The sequence below is a fragment of the Eschrichtius robustus genome, chromosome 15 (assembly GCF_028021215.1).
Source record: "Eschrichtius robustus isolate mEscRob2 chromosome 15, mEscRob2.pri, whole genome shotgun sequence".
Taxonomy (NCBI): domain Eukaryota; kingdom Metazoa; phylum Chordata; class Mammalia; order Artiodactyla; family Eschrichtiidae; genus Eschrichtius; species Eschrichtius robustus.
The window spans coordinates 7,995,478-8,014,733 of record NC_090838.1 but is presented as its reverse complement, the minus strand read 5'-3'; the positions used below and the strand labels follow the sequence as shown (position 1 = coordinate 8,014,733).

At 34.6% G+C, this 19,256-nt stretch overlaps 1 protein-coding gene and 1 pseudogene across 3 annotated transcripts in view; one reads left to right on the top strand and one right to left on the bottom strand.

The window, feature by feature from the left end:
- Positions 1 to 18,344, top strand: part of ROCK2 (Rho associated coiled-coil containing protein kinase 2) — a 139,924-nt gene extending 121,580 nt beyond the window's left edge. Inside the window, exons 26-32 of one of the 3 annotated variants that reach the window (XM_068563870.1) lie at positions 435 to 603; positions 2,800 to 2,870; positions 3,852 to 3,940; positions 4,377 to 4,455; positions 5,506 to 5,767; positions 5,855 to 6,068; positions 16,047 to 18,344. In XM_068563870.1, coding sequence (XP_068419971.1) covers positions 435 to 603; positions 2,800 to 2,870; positions 3,852 to 3,940; positions 4,377 to 4,455; positions 5,506 to 5,767; positions 5,855 to 6,068; positions 16,047 to 16,050 — 888 coding nt within the window. In that variant the 3' untranslated portion in view covers positions 16,051 to 18,344. Of the gene's footprint in view, positions 1 to 434; positions 604 to 2,799; positions 2,871 to 3,126; positions 3,180 to 3,851; positions 3,941 to 4,376; positions 4,456 to 5,505; positions 5,768 to 5,854; positions 6,069 to 7,780; positions 7,843 to 16,046 lie in introns of those variants that run through there. The other 2 variants (XM_068563869.1, XM_068563871.1) reach the window with 2 other exon arrangements.
- On the bottom strand, positions 11,932 to 13,034 carry LOC137777517 (pantothenate kinase 3 pseudogene; annotated as a pseudogene).
- Positions 18,345 to 19,256: the final 912 nt, after the last annotated feature.

Below are 19,256 nucleotides of genomic sequence, written 5' to 3'. Positions count from 1 at the left end.
CATTTCTATTAATAATTACAGTAGTCACCCCTTACGCAAGGGAGATATGTTCCAGGACCCCCAGTGGGTACCTGAAACCACAGATAGTACTGAACTCTATACGTACTATATTTTTTCCTATACTATAAGGGGGTGGGTAGCATATACAGTGTGAATAAGCTGGACAAAGGGGTGATTAACATCCCAGGCAAGCAGAGCCAAGCAATGTGAGATTTCATCACACTACTCAGAAATGGCATGTAATTTAAAATTTATGAATTGTTTATTTCCGGAATTTTCCATTTAATATTTTCAGACTGCATTTGACCTTGGATAACTGAAACCACAGAAAGTGAAACCTTGGATTAGGAGAGACTACTGTATTATTGAACTAGGAAGCAAAATTATAAGATGTATAACATCCAGTTAATTTAACGTAATTTGATTTCTTGTAGCAAATAGCTGAAGAGAGTCAGATTCGAATTGAACTACAGATGACACTGGACAGTAAAGACAGTGACATTGAGCAGTTGCGGTCCCAGCTCCAGGCCTTGCATATTGGTCTGGATAGTTCCAGTATAGGCAGCGGACCAGGGGATGCTGAAGCAGATGATGGGTTTCCAGGTACAGATTTGTTTCCAGCCCTTATGTTTACTTTTGTCTTAAGTTAAATCAGTTGATTGTTTTAAGACATTGACTGACTGCTCTTGAGGAAAAATATTTGTCAGTTCTTTAACGGAAAACCTACTCCTTAGAGTGGAGGTTCCAATGACAATTTAAACTATTTTATTTATTTATTTTTCACAAAATTTTTTATTTAAAAATACAAATGTAAATTTCACATATTTAGTTATTTAAATTAACTCTTTATATATTGTACATAGCTCTCTTTTAAGGCTTTCATTTTATTTTTTCTTAACTTCTTTCTGCATTCTTACTTCCTTTTATGTTGGGTGTTCAGTTCATATCACTCAGTCACACACTATGGAATCCATGTCATTCACCTACCAACGTTCCTCTACTTCTCTCAATATTGCCACTAAGCCTTCCAGTTCTCATATGCTTCTTGACTCTGATTCTGACTCAGAAGAAGAATCTGTGCCTTACTTACCTATTTCATCGGAACCTAATGGTACAGGTGATATCCTGAAAGTCTTTCGCCTCTGGGTTTTTTTTCCACTACCCATAATTTTAGTCCCTTTGAAAAATTGTTGTAACATTAACTAATATTCACTAACTCTAACAAGTTGCTCAGTTAACAAGTCTCAGGTAAAAAGAAACTGCTGCATGAACAAAGAATTTGTTTTTTAAAGTATTTTCACATGGCATTGCTATTACAATTGATAGATTTATTTTTTCAGCTTACAAGAAATAGAGCGGTACTTTATATCATTTAAGAACATACGGTTTCACTGTCTGTTTCTTCCATATTTAACCAAGAAGAAATTCTTTCTGAAGTTTCATATCAAGAATGACAGTACAGAAAAAGCACGTGTAGACTGTTTTAGAGGATGTGTTTAGGTTTTCCTTGCGTCAACATTGTGCTAGGCCTTAAGAAAAGCATAAGACAATTTGACCTGATCCTTGTGCTGAAAAGATTTATAGTTTAAGTGAAGAAACCAGATGGAAAACCCTTAAACTGTTATGTTTAACACAGTTAGTGTGAGTACAAAAAACGTTTAAAGTAAATGCCACAGGAAAGTAGTGTATAAGCAGTTGAACGTAAAGTAAAATTTAATCTATTAGTTGAATTCAAAGTAAACTAGCTATATTTATTTACATTGTTGTCACATTTCCTAGGTATATATCAGTATAAATCATAGGTGATTATACTGAAGTTGTTTCAGATCTTAGCAATAAAATTATTTCAGTCTTACCCATATTGTTAGAGGTCATCTGATTAGTCCCTTGAATTGGCATAGGACCATGTCCAGACAGTTGAGAATATGGCTGTTTTTAATGACAGCATTTCTGTTCATGGAGTCTGGAAGGTTATTGATGTGAGAGAGAGAGTATAAGCCTTGGAGTCAGAGACGTGTCCCCGTGTGACCTTCTGTGGGGTTGTTGTGAGGGTTAACGAAGATTTACGTAAAGTGTCTAGCACAGTTCAGACACATAGTAGATGTTAAGTGATAGGCACTTTTATTATTAGCATAACCTCCAAAAATGCTTATTTCACTTAATTATTTCACTAAAATAAACTGATCAAATACCATTAGAACAAATTCTAAGGGTTCAGAGAGTTTCCTTGGTTGAACTAGAACTTTATTGATTTTAATATTTTGGAATTTAGGAATCTTTTGGTTTATTGCTGCTTATTAGCCATATTTGATCTGTAATTTACACAGTTTTATTTCATTATATTATAGCCATTCTAAAAGTCCATTTTCTCTGAACACGTAATTACTCACTTAAAATGTTTTCTCTTCAAAGAAGATGTGCACTATACCTGTAATTAGGCCTTCTTCCAAAGGAGAAATAGAGGATTCTAATTCAGGTGTACTGGTGAGAATAGAGAGCTGCTTTTCTTTTTTGCAACTTTTCTGTGGAACTTTGCAAATGCATGAATTCAATTAACAGGGCATTTGACGTTATAAACTACAGGATATGTATTTCCAGTGTGATATAACCTGGATTTTGTTTTGCATTGTATAACTTGCTTATACTGATCCTGCATTATTATTATATTTTAGATGATGTATAATGGTAAATTCTGAACGGCATATTTGATTTGTGACTTTCATATTAAAAGTTTATTAAATTCCTCATTTTCTTAAGAGACTTGTTATATTTATTCTCATATCTTGTGCTTATTTATAGAATCAAGACTAGAAGGATGGCTTTCATTGCCTGTGCGAAACAACACTAAGAAATTTGGTTGGGTTAAAAAGGTATTTGAAAATGGTTCTTTTGTTTTGCTTTTGGTTTAGCTACAGCCATTTCACTTTTGTGGTTGTTAAGATATATATAACTAGAACTTTTAGACACATAAAACTTGTTTGCACTTTCTGATTTGGAATAATATAACTTTATGTATCTTTGTGGAAAAAAAAAACGTTTTCATCACTACCATGTTGTTAATAATAAAATAGTTTTTGGTGTTAGGAAAATAGAAGCCTGTTGACCTTGGTGCTTTTGTTGTTTCAGTGGGAAAACAACTCTGGATATGACAGAAAGTCCCATTTGTTTCTTTTCCTCTGGTACTATGATTATCGATATTATGTTCATTTTTGATAAGTGTCTTATTAGCCTTAGGCTGTTATAACAAAATGCCACAGACTGAGTAGCTTGTCAACAACAGAAATTAATTTCTCATGGTTCTGAAGGCTGGAAGTTCAAGATCAAGGTGCCAGCCAGCATGGCTGGGTTCTGGTGAAGGTCCTCTTCCAGGCTGCAGACTTCTTGCTCTGTCCTCATGGTGGAAGGTGTAGGAATTTCTCTGGAACCCCTTTTATAACGGCACTAATCCCATTCATGAGGGCTCTGGTGTCATGACCTAATCAACTTCCAAAGACCCCTCTTCCTAATACCATCCCATTAGGTGTTAGGATTTAACATATGAATTTGGGGGAATACAAACATTCAAACCATAGCAATAAGGTTACTTATGCTATTGGATCTTGAAGTGAAATCAGTCCAAAAAATATTTGAATTTATTCCCCCCCGCCCCCCCAATTTGCTTGTTTAAAGTATGTACATTTATTGTTATTTTGAGGAAGACTTTTTTAAGGATACATTAAGATAACTTTTTAGGTATTTAATTTATATTTTCTATGATTTTTATTGCTAATATAGAATTTATTTTCAAAGAAAAATGAATAAGATATATATTGACTTCAATCATTAATTCCTTTCCTCTTTCTTTTTAACAGTATGTGATTGTAAGCAGTAAGAAGATCCTTTTCTATGACAGTGAACAGGATAAAGAACAATCTAATCCTTACATGGTTTTAGATATAGAGTAAGTATTTTTATTAGAATATTTAGGAACTTTATCTTTTAAAGTTTAAGAGTAACGTGACCTTTTCGTCAAGTTAGTGTAATTTATTAGTCATATGGTACAATGTATATACTCCTATAGTATAGCTGCTAGCATACTGTTGTTACGTTTTCTTATTTTGCTTCATACAGATGAAAGTCTGGGATATAGAGTTGGCTAAAACGTCTTTATTTCATGGGTCTTTAATATGTTGTTTTCTGAAACTAATTAGAAAATTTCTGACTTACTGGAAATTTCTCAAAAAGCAAGGAGTGATTGAATTTATAGAGCAGGATATTCTCTGACCTTCTAATAAGGGTCAAAGTAGTCAGTTGTAATTTCTGACATAAGTATAGGATAACTAATATAATTTGATCCGTTGGTAATACTTTACTCCTTTATTAAAAATCTTTTATAGCAAGTTATTTCATGTCCGACCAGTTACACAGACAGATGTATATAGAGCAGATGCTAAAGAAATTCCAAGGATATTCCAGGTAAACCGTTTTATTTTGTGGTTTGTTTGTTTTGTTTTTTCACCTTTATACATTCTCAGCATGACATGACATAACAAATTTCTTTATTCTTGGGGCTTTTTCAGATTATCTTTCAATTTTAGTCCCATTTAAAGGTGGTTTGTTCCTTTGTGACTTTCATGCTTATGCTATTTAGATACATCTTAATTCTTCTCTCCATTTTGCTTGTTAAACTCTGTAGTGTGTTTATATCATGTTTCTAGCCTTTGCTGTGTATCCTTTTGTTCAAGGTTGGTTATGATATTTTTTGAGCATGAATGTTCTCCTGTTTTTAGTTTTATGCTCAGCTCTCTAGAAAGTTAAAAAAATTGCTTGTGAAGTTAAATTTTGCCCCCAGGAGCCCTTTTACTTCCAATTTAAGGTGAAGACAAATTCTCCCCTTTATTACTTCCATTTTAAAATTAGTCAAACCAACAATTAACTGAGTTCCTTCTGTGTAAAAGCCATTGTGCTTGGTGTACTGTGGGAAAGTTGGCTGCTTACTTTCTGAATGCTTAGAATGTTTATTTGGAGTATATTATACATCCTTTCCTCTTTTCCTTTCTTCCTCAACTCTCCAAATACAAATCTTTTCAATTAAAGCTATATTTGCAGTTATCACCAAGTTGTCTATTTTTGAGAATCACAGAGCCTCAATTCATACAATTGCCACATCTCTTCAGGTGTTTTGAACATTCCCTCCCAGGAAAACTTTCTAACACTAATCAAGTGCAGATTTACCTTTTGCTAGCCTATTCTGATAAAATTGCTGAAACATAGGAAGATAACATGGAGAAAATAAGGAGGCATCATTTGAACAGGATTGATTCTTTTGAAATGTGAACCAAAGTGACTGGCTAATGACTTTTCTCATCTGAGCTCTTGATTTGAACCTGCTAGCATTAGAACATCAAATGCATTTTCTTCTCATTGAATAGTTTAGGCTAATTTTATTTACACTATAAGAATCATTATTACATAAAAAATAACCTATGTTTGAAGATCATTCATTGTTCTTTTTGGTGTTTATAGATTCTGTATGCCAATGAAGGGGAAAGTAAGAAGGAACAAGAATTTCCAGTGGAGCCGGTGGGAGAAAAATCAAATTATATTTGCCACAAGGGACATGAATTTATTCCTACTCTGTATCACTTCCCAACCAATTGTGAGGCATGTATGAAGCCATTGTGGCATATGTTTAAACCTCCTCCTGCTTTAGAGTGCCGTCGCTGTCACATTAAATGTCATAAAGATCACATGGATAAAAAGGAGGAAATTATAGCACCTTGCAAAGGTAAATAGTGAATTACTTGCTCCATCAATATTATTTATGTTCAGATCATTTTAAACATATTAATCTTTTTCAAATATTTCTTTATAGTGTATTATGATATTTCATCGGCAAAGAATCTATTGTTATTAGCAAATTCTACAGAAGAGCAGCAGAAGTGGGTTAGTCGGTTAGTGAAAAAGATACCTAAAAAGCCTCCAGCTCCAGACCCTTTTGCACGGTCATCTCCTAGAACTTCAATGAAAATACAACAAAACCAGTCTATTAGGCGGCCAAGTCGACAGCTTGCCCCAAACAAACCAAGGTAATAAATTAAAGTGTGGTAAAACTTAAAGTGTTTAAAAAAATATTTTGCTATTTATACTCAAATTACAGACTTTCCTAATTGCAATTTTTCTTTGGTATTTTCATGATCTCTGGAATACCAAATGTTTGAAACTATTTCATTGTGCATGTCTCATTCATTTATTCAGCTGGATGTAATAAATTTACTTACTAAATCACACACATATATTAAATTCAACCAAAAATATATGAAGGGCTCATTTTTGTCATGTACATGTATTGGGTTGGCCAAAAAGTTCATTCGGGTTTTCCCATAAGAATGAACTTTTTGGCTAACCCAATACATAATCATAATATTTTAGTATTTTATAAGCACATTGACTTAACTTATTGATTTAGTAGACAGGATGCACACACAGACCTTTAAGTGTCAGGTACACACATTGTTTTTATTATTGCAAACCTCTTAAACCTCTTTTATGTTAGAGACTTGTGGGGGCAGGACTGAAATCTTAATTCAGATCTATAAGTTTAAAATAATAACTTGCCTCAGATTTAAAGAGTAATACAGATCAGCTTTAAAAATGCAAAGATTAACTAATGAATATAGTGGGCATTTTTTATAATTGAGGTGGAGTTGGGAATATGGAGTAATGATAGAGATTATTATTGCACGAAAACATTTTGATGGAGCCATTTTCATATAGCTGCATTATAGTAATTTTTGATTCAGAATAACCATTTCTTGACTTACTAGCTAATACAGTATTTATAAATAAATACTGCTATTCATTGAAATGAACATGAAGATTTGTTTAGCTAAAGGATAAAGTATATACTTAGATCATGTATCTGATTTCAAGTGTCCTTTTTGTTCCCTAACACAGGACCTTCAGTATATGAATAATGATGTGCATTGGCTGTATTATCAGAAATATTTTCATTCTAGCCACAACATCATGTATGAAACTGTTCTTGAAACTAATATCTCAAGGAAATAATTTAGAATGGCAAAGGTAGAATTGGTGTTTCAGCAGTGAAAATGTTGAATTTTTGTGTGAGATATGATAAAACTAAATATTGTAGAATTAGCGATTATATGATAGTAATTGACCTGAAGAAACTCAAAGAATTCAGAGACACTGAAGGTCATTCCATGTACCCTGTGCAAAACATCTAAAAATTAAATTTCTGTTATTAATATTGTAGAACCATTAATGCATAAATGCCAAGCTATTTTAATACCTGACAATATATAGTGCTTTATAGCTTTCAATGTGCTTCCGTATGTTGGGTTGGCCAAAAAGTTCGTTTGGGTTTTTCCGTAAGATGTTATGGAAAAACTCGAACGAACTTTTTGGCCAACCCAATATATTCTCTTAACTTTCTATATATTCTTTCATTTGATCTTTAAAATACTCATGGAGTAGAATAGGTATTACTCTTTTTCTTTTTGAGACTCTAGAAAGGAAGATAATTTGTTAGATTCAAGACTATAAGAGCTATAGTTTTTTTAGTATATTTTATTCTTTTGTGCTATTTGACAAGTTAATGATTTCACTACATGTGTTAAGACATAAGTTTACGAAGCAGTTTTCAGACCAAGTGAGGCATGTTTTCAATTATGTAAGTTTTCATGTTCGCTGACTTATAATTTTCTTGCCCCCCAGTTCAGCATTATGATTTATTTGAAAGCACATTTACTTTTGATTTTTGTTACTTTTTTTTTAGTTCTGGCCCTGCCCTTCGAATCATTCTTCACTGATTTTTTTTAATACATTTTACATAGCAACAGTAAGTAATAGGGATTTCTTTCTCTCACAACTATGCATGTAGATAAAACTAATACCAAAACTGTAAAATGTACAGGGTTTTTTTTTGGAATTTTAAAATCTAATACGCTCTTTAAAATTTTAAATATAAAGATGGGCAAATTTAAAATACAGTTTTGCATTTTATTATGCCTCTGCAACATTATTTCCATTGCTTTTAACATCCGTGCCTCCATTGCTTCATTAACTCATAAAATTGTATCTGTGTCTACCCTTAGGTGAATAACCCTACATTTTGCATTCCATTTTGGGTGTCACATTTTATGAGTAGCATACACAAATTGGAAGGTATACAGAAGAGAATTACTGAGGGAGTAGTGGGTCATTTGAAGGTGTTACATACACACGTAGCAAGTGAAGGAACTAAGGATATTTTAGTCTTCTGAGGAAGTGTTTTGAAAGGATGGGAGATCATAAATAACAATAAAGAGTTAAAGGATTTTTCCTTGGAAGAACCAAGCAGAGGGGCATATTTTTCAGTCAGCTGGGAAGAACTATCAAGCAGTCAGATTTGCAAAATTGAAAGAATTGGCTTGCTCTAGAATAGTGAGTGCCCTGTCGCCACAGGTGTGCACCTGATTTAGATGACTGCTTGGCAGAACTGTGAGGGAGCAGCGCTCCTTGATCCGTCCTGTGTATGCAGTCTGATGTCGCATAGCATGGCTCTCGGGGAGTTAAGCATTGGACTGGATGGTCTGCAGTACCCTACTAATTTATAACTTACTCCTGTGGACGAACGGGTAGAGCTTTAAACGATTATCCAAGAAAACCTAGGAACAGAATTTCTGGTGTGTATCACCAGTAATTTAATATCTAGCTCTTCATTTGTGTTTATTTAATATTAGTCTTAGCACTAGTCAGTCTAGCTTTAGTTGAACTAATAACTCACATGCTGTCTTTCTTAAAACAAATGTTTGGCTTCATTAGACATCATCAAATATATATATTTCTATACACACTAAAACATAGTACCCATAAATATTCATCTGATCTTTTTTTTTTTTTTTATTCCTTTGTTAACAACTGCATCATTATATTTTTTTCCTTTGGCTTCTGTGACGTTCTTTGTTCTGATTCTCCTTTTACCTCTCTTTGCAGCACTTCCCTTTTTCTGTAGTGAAGTGCTTTAAAGTAATAAATGTTAGCTACTATTATTATATAAAATAACAATTTTATTATATAAAATAATTTTTGAGGGCATATTATAATATGCTAGGCACTCTTCTGAGAGCTTTAACTGTACTAACTCATTCATTCTCATAACCACCCTGTGATTTAGCTATTTATGTCTATATTTTACAGATGAGGAAACTAAGGCACAGAAACATTGTGTGCCCAAGGTCACACAGCTAATAAGTAGCAGAGCCATGAGTTTAGATCCAGATAGTCTAGTTCCAGATCCTGCATTCTCAACTGTAATACTTCACTGCCTCACAGTGATTCAAGTAGACTTGAATTAATTGACAGTTTATAAAGCAACGTATAGCAATGCTATTCTAGAAGAATGTTTCCTCGGTAATTTTGAGTTAAAATACTATGCTGGAAAAGTAAGAAATTTGTGAATAAAATGCCTACTTTTGATGAAGACAGTTCGGAGAGATCTTAATTTGTTCCAGTGCAAGACACAAAATACTGGTCCCTGCTGAGGGCATTTCTCTTTAATTATCTTTTTCTTTAAAGATTTTTTAAAATTATTTAAGCCACATAGAAAAGTATAAAGCAAAAATGCAACCAATACTAGTTTATTCAGTTTTAAGAAATTAAGCATTGCCAATACAGTTAAAACTTAAGGGTGGGGGGAGCTATTATTTTATCATTATCTCATCTTTATTTTTTCCAGTTCTAAATATTAGCACATTAATAGACTAATTGGGAAAAAAAATAATAAAGTTATATACAACTTGGTGTCAAAAATAAATCCATAAATGAAGTAGAAGGAAATAGGGGAATATGTATCTGGTCTTGGATTAGAGAAGAACTTCCTAATAATAAAAGCAAAGAAAGAAAATAAAAAGATTGACTAACCAAAAATTAAAGCCTTGTAGATTTAAAAACACCACATATTTTACAATACATCTGCGAAAGATGGGTTAGTATCTTTGTGCATGGAGTTCTTATATAAGTCATTTAGAAAAAGGGAATTGACTCTTCCCAATATAAAAATTAGTGAGGAACATATAGGCATTACCATGAATATGAAAAAGTGATCAACCTGATTACTAAGCAAAGAAATTAAAATTAAAACTATATTGTAAAACTATTCTCACCTGCCAAAGTAGTAAGGATTAAGAAACTTAGTATTGGTGAGATGTAAAGAAACAAGCCCAGTCATGTGCTGCTAAGTAGAACTCAAAACTAAATGCTAGTAGAACTCAAAACTAAAACCCTTCTGAAGCAGTCTTTGGCAATAAGTTTTACAGGCCTGAAGTGTATACCCATTGATCAATTAATGGATGAGCACAGACAATCAAACAGATAATTACAATACTGTTTAACATGTTGTTTATTATGGAGGCATGAACAAGTGTTATGGGAGAACAAAGGAAAGCATAGAGAATTCTGCCATTAAAACATCAAGAACGGTCTCAAAAAAATGGCGGATAAGTAACTTCCCAGGCAAAGAAATAAGGTAAAAGACAGCTTTAGGCAAAATGTTATGTGTAGAGGCACTAGTTGTCAGAATTACCTATGTGTTTGTAATGTTGTATTGGGTTAGGGTGGGGAGAGGGTAATAACAGGAAGTGGTAGAAGATGACACTGGAGAGAAAGCTCTGAGCCAGATTGAAAAGGACCATGTTCACTATGCTATAGGAGTTTTGATTTTGTTCTGATAGAAGGCTTTCAACAAGAGATTAGTATGTTTTGACTTAATGAGATCCTGAACTAAAGTATTGACAGTGAAAATGGAGAGAAGAAACCAAGTTAAAGAAAGATTCTTTTTTGGGGGGGGGGGGAACTATTAATGCTTTTATTACCAGAATGTATGAAACATTGATCCTTTTATAATTCTGCAATACAGCCTCAGATTCCCATAGTTTCAAAACAACTCGTCTTTTAAATTTCCATAACATCCGTTTAGAATAAATGATTTTGTTGCTGTTCACAGTAGAAGACAGTCTTTAGCTTTGATGGTTCAGACCTAATTAAACAGAAATGGCTAACTTTGGGCCTAAGATAAATGTGGTATAGAGAGAAGAGCACAGAACCCTACCAATAACCCTACACATAAACCATACTCCATTCAAATAGTCCTGGGACCTCACTGAACGGACTTTCAAATAAGTAATTAAGCCTCCAATTAAAAAACATTTTAAAATGTACTATCTGATAAACTTAAAGTACAAAAAATGCAGTATCACCAATTATGTGCATTTTCTAGGATTCATTTTTAAAATTCAGACTAATGTTTAACAATAGTATTTCAATTAAATTATGACATTTGAAAAAGGTTATACTTCTGGGGAAAGATCACATAAACATGCTTTTTGGGAGAAGATATGTTTGGAAAACAACAGTAATGGATAATTAATATTGCTTTAACATTTCTAAAATCACATAAAGATGATCATCTCTGATTGCCATTTCAGTAAGTTTCGATGCAGGGTGTGTTACTGTCCACTTACTAGTAACCAAAGCACACATAGAACAGACTTGTAACAAATACTCAGAATCAGTTCTTTTCATGCGCTAAACATTTCTGAGACTTAAAGATTCATGTTTGAACATACAGTACTCCAATGTTGGCTACATAAAATAAACAGAAGATCTTTTTCAGAGGAGGCTCAGTCATCAGAGGCTGTATTGCATTTAAGGATTTAACACTGGCTATATACAGAAGGGAAAGCATTTCACTTAGAAATACTTCACATTACTGAAGCTCTCTTTTTAATATGGCAACATAGAGCAGCTAACCATTCTGACACTTAAAAATCAACAGGAATAGTGCTACTCTTTTATCCTTTGGTTCCCAGTGACACATAATGCAGTAATAACACCTCTGGTCTTCATTTCCTCTCGAATGACATTTATTAACAGAGAGAAACCCGACGCTTAGCTGAAATTTGGCAGCCCAAGAAGTGTACCAACTGCTCCAGAATACCCCTCATGCTCTAGAAACAGTGCTTTCAGTTGACCTTTTGACAGTAATCCAGTGCATATGCCAAAAGTTTCATCGAGAGAGTATTGACACGTAAAGTTTCCAACAAAGACAACTCTGTTTATTTTCTCATTAACAGCCCACATTCGTGCCACAGAACCAATGTTATTGGTGATAGTAACTAATGTAGCTCTTGCTAGATGTTGTTTACTAACATATTCTCGCTTCTCCTTATAAATCATATTCCCAAAACTAGATGCTACAGCCCAACCAGGCAGACCAAATCTTTCATAATCTCTTCTGTAAATATCATGGACCAGCTTGTCAGCTTTGTGCTGTCACCTTTGGATGCCATTTCAAGAGCCTCTTCAAAACTTTCACAGCCAGTCAATAAACTACATAAACCCAGAAAGGTACCCCCTCCAAGGCTTGTCCCAGTTACTCGTTCATAGTTGTCTTTGGAATGGACTGCTAAAATACTGACTCCAGAACCAGTGTTTACTACCAGCAGTGGATAGGGATCATCCAGGTTGAAAGGCATCTTTTGGCATCTCTCAGGTTCTGAGGCATTAGCAAAATAATAGCACTCTGCTTGTCCATTGAAACTGACAGAATCTATATACAGCAAGCCCTTTACAAGGCAGTCAGCTTCATCCAGTTTGTGCAGGTGGAGGTTTCCAACTGTGTGAAAATCGTTTTCAGACTTGTCAGCACCACCTCCTGTAGCACATAGCACCGTGTGTAATGTTGAGAAGTTTTCCTCTCTTCCCCTTTGGATAAAAGTAGGCAGGTCCTGGGTTGGAAATCTGATAAAGTGCAAGTTCCCTCTCCAGCCAAAAAGTGTTAAATCTTTCAGTTCAAGGTGTACATCCCGAATACCAGTGGATCCATAGGCTACGTTAGGAGTCACGTATTTCCGGATACTTTTTAAGCTCTCAACCTCTTCTTCCTCTGCTGTGATATCGATAGGTTCAAAATATGAGCGCTTTACCAGAGTTCCCCCGATGTCCATGACAAACCATGGGAAAGAGGGTTTCTTGGCATCCTTGATCTTCATGGTGTCGGCCCGAGGGGCGAGAGGCGGCCTCGGTCCCGAGCGCAGAGGGCTGTGGCGGCGGCGACTCCGGCGGTGGCAGGGCCACTTCCTCCCCTCGGGCCGGGCGGGGCGGGGGCGCCTGAGACGAGGCCCCGGCCCAGGGGTCGGCCCCCCACCCCCGCGAGGGGCGGCCGGGACCGAGCGAGCAGGGGAAGCCGCAGGGGAAGCCGCAGGCCTCCCCCCGCCGCCCCAAACAAAAGGCCCCGGCCCCCGAGCCGCTGCCGCAGTACTCTAAAGAAAGATTCTTAAACTGAAATGACAAGAATTAGATGACTGAGTGGGAGGGGAGGAGGGAGAGGTTTTAAGGGAAGTCTTGTCGTGCATTACACTGATAGCCTAGTGATGAGACTTTTAAAATTTGAAGATTGCGACATGGGCACACACTCCACACGTTCTTCAAAGGTTTCGGAAGGATATGAAATGCAGATTTTTCATGAAGTATGCTAAAACGGGGGCTTGGATACCCAGGAAGGCTTACTGATCTCAGTCTCCCAAGTAGTAGAGTTGAAACCATAGCTATAAGTTACTTTACATGTAAGCCTAAAAAAATGAGTATGAGTATATACTAGGCTGTGATATATTTTAAGTGAATAAATAACTATATCTAAGTTTGTGTGCTTATTAATCAAATATTCTGCGTTTAGCACATATTGGAGTAATTTGAGTCGGGAAATCATCCATCAACCTACTCTGTCAATGATTCTCAAAGTCAACCAGCTGCATCAGAATTCATCTCAGAATTCATCTTAAAATGCAAATACTTCCCCCACCCCCCCACCCCCGGTTTAACTATATCAGGATCTCTTGAGATGAAGCCTGGGAATATGCATTATACATAGCACTGGGTGAATCATACACACTAAAGTTTAAGAACCACTGACATAGTGACCATAGATGGGTCCTTGGCACAAATGTATTCATGAACGTCACAGTTATAAGCAATGAGAAAGTTACTCCTATTTTTAAAAATAAAAATGATTGCACTATTAGATGGTTGGGTTGGGTTGGAAAGAAAATACCACATATACCCCTGTTCTAAGTCCAGTTTATTTGGCCAAGATAAGTTGCTAATGCTGCTTATCTACCTGTGTTTTTCCCTTTATCTGTAGTTTTTTTTATGGAAGGCTTAACTTTTGGTGACCTGTTGAAAAAGTAGGGTCCTGCTGGAATTGAGAAAGCTACATTCTTAATATTACTCACCTTTCATACTAAGGCCTATGGTACAATTCTGTGAAAATGTGAGCTAACTGGGCACTTTTGTGAAGGGAACATTGACACATACTGAGCTTTCAGTTCTTAAATCAAACTGGGCATCAGGGTGGTTACGTCTTCATGTGGGCCCAGTGGAAAGAAGATTGTGTCTTACCCCGAAACATTATCTCTGTCCTCAGTTCTCTGGTAGTTTGGAAAGCATACCTGGTCAACATGATTATATGCATTTGCATGTAAAGAGAAAGAAGATTTCCCTGTGTGCTTCCATCTTAATTTTAAACATGTTATCAGTGAAGGGAAAGTTAAAATGCTTACAGCACAAAGTGTGATTTTTTGATCATAGCATATTAAACTGTCGTTTCTAAAGAGTGTTAGAGTATAAATTTGCAAACCTCCTGTTGCAGATTGCTTGATTTGGCATTTAAAGACTGGGATTGGTCATTTGATGACGTTGATGGTGGTGATGATGACGATGTTTTTGATTTCTGAAGAAGTAAATGGGGTAAATCGAAACATGAGAGATGAGTTGTTCTAGTATTTCCAAGTAGTGCATGTGGTTTGCACTTTGGGTTTTCATTATTTTTGACCAGTTTGAAATTTTATTAAGTTGTTTTTGATAGTACTTATTTGAAAAGTAGTTTTCAGACAAGTTTCTAACTGAAATTTCCATGTTAAGTATAAAAGTGAAATGCTATGTTCAGATTCTTTATTGGCTATATATTTTCAATGCAGTTGGAATTGTAATTTTTTATCTTAGGAATGAAACATGTAGAAATAACACATGGAGCTAATTCTGGTACTTTCTGTTCATTCCAAAGAAGCCATATGCAGAGAAGTAAAATTTACAGTGTTTTCAAGTTCCTACAGCTGTATTAGTTTGTGAACATAGCATGGGATTCCTTTCTCCTTCCACCCCTCTCTCCTTCCCTCCTCTTTCCTTCTTTCTAACTTGCAAGAATTAAAACCATAAAAACTTTGTAAGTCTAATAAATGCTGTGAACTAGCTGTTTCTGATCTGGCTTTTTTTGTGATGTGAAATGTTTACTTTTTGAAAATTTAATGTTACTCTTGCTGAGGAATGCTAATGGTATATGCTGTAAAAGCTCTTGTGCTTTTAGAAAATGTGGTTTGGTTAATAGTGGCTAACAGAGATTTGAATGAAAATTGAAACTCGTGAGTTAAACCTTTTATATGGAATGAATTTAAAAGAAGTAATGTCTATCTTAACCTAAGCAACATGTTGCAAAATACATACTTAAATCACACATTATTGGGATCTGTTTATAACCAGGATTTACAGAGTATTTTTTACATATATTTACTACAACGTGTTTGTTCCCATTTCATAGATTTAAAAAATGTGGCATAGGGTCAAACAGTCAAGTAGAACCTGGTCCATAAGTGCACTCTTCTTTCAGCTACATGAGGCAGCTAACAGTTAAACCCCAAGTCAAACTTGACATTCACTTGAATTATTCAGTGACATATTGTCTCACCCTAATATTCAGTTAACCATATTAAAACTTGTGTGTCATGTTTGTGGCCAGTGTGAGAAAATATGAGGAAGAATATAATTGCATGTACCTAAAAATAAGAAAAGTAATACAGTAAATATGTTTTATGCATGATTCAGGTGTTAAAAGTATAGTAGTTGGAAGACTATATTGTTTGATGTAAATGGAATGCCTTTTCAAAGAACTGATAACAATCTCTTAAATTATTTCACTGTATCAACTAACTTTATTTTCCTTTTCTTTCCAGCTAACTGCCTTCTATGAATGCAGTCATTATTCAAGGTGATCATATTCTTACAGTTGAAACAAGACTGAAATATGATGGCCCAAAATTTATTAAAAAGCTATATTTTCCTGAGAGACCGACACACACATATATGTTCCCTTTATTCCTGCAATATAAATTCTAAATGTTGGATAGATTTTTCTGGGCTCCTTTGGAGCAACAAGTTGAACCAACAGTGATTGGTTAATAGAGTAAGAGTATCATGTGCAACTCTTCCAAACTTATTCCATAAAGCTCTCTCAGCATCACTCACACTACATTGCATAAAAGGACTGAGAAGAGTTAAAGAAATCATCTTTTCAGCTTCAGCAGAGAGATTTCACCAGCACATTTGCCAGAAGAATCTGGGAATGGATTCCACTACAGTGATATAGACTGCATCTTTAAGAAGTGACCATTATACTGTGTATGTGTGTGTGTGTAGATGTATATATACACATGTGCGTGCGCACACACACACACACACACATACATCTATATAGTACTGTAATACTGCAAGAGGGTTTTTTTAACTTCCCACTTTATTTTTTTATAAACATTAATCAGATATCATTACTTAACTGCAGTTGCAACTATGCATTTGTATAAAGCCATAATGTTGGAGTTTATATCACTCATTTGTGTGTACCTGATGGAAGCTGCATGTTCATGTTTAAGCAATTACTGTAACAAGAAGTTTGAAGTTAATTATATCAGTTTCCTAATGCTTCATAATAGGCAACTTTACCCATTTTGAATGCCTTAATTTAATTTTTTTCAAAATCTCCACCCTTTTCTGTATTAAAAAAAAAAAAACAGAACAAGTGTTTACCAGCTCTTAGGATGCAAATTTGCTTTGCAGAAGAAAAATAGTGCACTATTTTTACACATAATAGTTAACAATGTCAGCCTATTTTGATTGTATAAGAGAATTTTTTTTTTTAAGTATTGGTGATAGAAACAGTAATGGATAGTATTGGAACTAATATATCTTTTATGTATATCTATTATTCATCCAACCTTTTTTACAGACCTCAGTATTAGTGTGTGACTATGAAATGTTTTCTTTTAATTTCCTGGCTACCCTAGGTATGTTTTTATTTCTGATAAAGATATTTGTGACTATTTTTACATTTTCACACTCAAGATTCAAAAATTATCTCAAATACAACGAAAACTAGGACATACTGTAGATATATTTTAAATATTTAAATGTGATCCCTTAAACACACAACTGTGTATGGCAATATTTCAGTATTGGGTTAAGAAAACTGGTGACTGGGAAGAAGTTGCCTCAAAGGCACTTAACTTGATTTTTATTTTTTTAAATGCTGTTAAAGTTACAGTTTATGCAGGACTATTCCTGCTTTATTTCTCATTATCCCAGAAAAGTGTATGTTTTATACTGCTACAGTGTACATCAGTAAGAATCAAGTTAAAAAAAATTATGTAGTCTTTTATCAGTCTTTCTTTATATACATACACATACACAGAGTTTGGTGTGATATTGAAATACATCATCTAATATTTCTATGAAGGAAGTAGACATTTTTCATTGATTCCTTCTGGGGTCAGTGTAGGGTGTTTAAAGAGTTAGATCCCCAATTATAGATACTATTGTGGAAATTGAAGAGTGGCCTTTGGCTACTGATGTATTGAAACTGAATCTTGTTATTACATTATTCCGGCTGCACTCTTTCATGCTGTCTGTGCTAAAACTAGATATGCATGCCATTTCCCTTGCAGGTATGTTCTGGTTTGGGGACACAGCTCTTTCTTTTTTTTTTTTTTTTTTTTTAAGTAAGATTAAAAAATGAAAAATATATAAAATTTATATAGAATAAATATTTCCATTCATTAGACTTGTTAAAAGGAGACTGAATTAATATTTTATATAAAGATTTTGTTACACTATGGGAGGCTCTATCATATTATTCTGAATTGGAGAGTATATATATATATATATTTTTAATAAACTTTATTAAGGTGAAATAATTTGAAGTTTACACATGAGTAATTGAAATATTTGAGTAAAAATGGCAAAAGTTTAAATTTTGAATGCTGTATATATTAAAGAATATGGAGAATCATGGTGTGATGCAACTATACGAGGAAAATTAATGTGAAGTTTTTTTGGGGGGAAAAAGATATCCTAAGGGGCGAAAAAAATCTCTCCATGAAGAGTCTTCACATTATATGGTTTGACATAAGGATTTATAAGGTTGTTTGTTCAACTAATGGAAATGTGCTTAATAAAAAATTCTGACCTTGGGTTAAGAATTTGCTTTATACCCTGTTGCTGGTTTCATGTACATACATGAGTGCATACACCCATCCAAATGCTCTCTTCCCAACACTCATTAAATATGACATTGACTTGGTTTAACAGCCTGATTTTGTGCCAGCTTCTCTTTTTCTTGAGGCTCCAAAACTTCCAAGATAAATTTAAGACCAAAAGTTGCTTATTTCGTCACACCTTGATTTCTCCTAGAGCCATAAATACCTCCTTTTGAGAACTAAGAAGTAGTGAATACTGGGATTTTCTTAGTTGGATTTTTTTACTTTTGTGGGAATAGTGAGACAAAGTAGAAGGAAAACTGATGCCAGGATTACTGTTGAGGATTACTGTATAGTGCATTTTTGAAAAGTATTAATTAAAAAAATGCTATCTAGAAGCAACATTTAAAAAAATCTGTCTGAAAGTTTAAAATGCTCTGGAGCTAACTAAAGGATAAGTATACCAATAAATCTAAAATAAAGGTTAGTGTTTTTAAAACTAACCTATGCTAGAGTTACACCATTCTGGCTCTGAAGGAGCTCCTTTATCCCAGTTTATGTGCAGATCCTCAAGAAGAAATACTCTAGGTTGCCAAACCACAATTTAAGAAGTTATGCTGCTGCTGTTAATCTATTCTTACAGGATTTGGGTGGTAAAATAGAGAAACTTGGACACTATATTACCTTATTGAAACATACTTTAAATAACATGTTTTAAAAATCCGATGAAAGCAAGTCACTTCTGAGCTTCTCGGTCTCTGTTGACACTGCTACTGACTCACCGCTCCTCCCCTGGGATAAGATGTCAGTTTCCCTATATTGTGAAGATACCGTAGCTGGTTTGTAAAGCACTTTGAAGATAAGCACTGTGTGACAGTGCTGAATATTATGCTTGGGGGCTCTCTCCTTGATTCC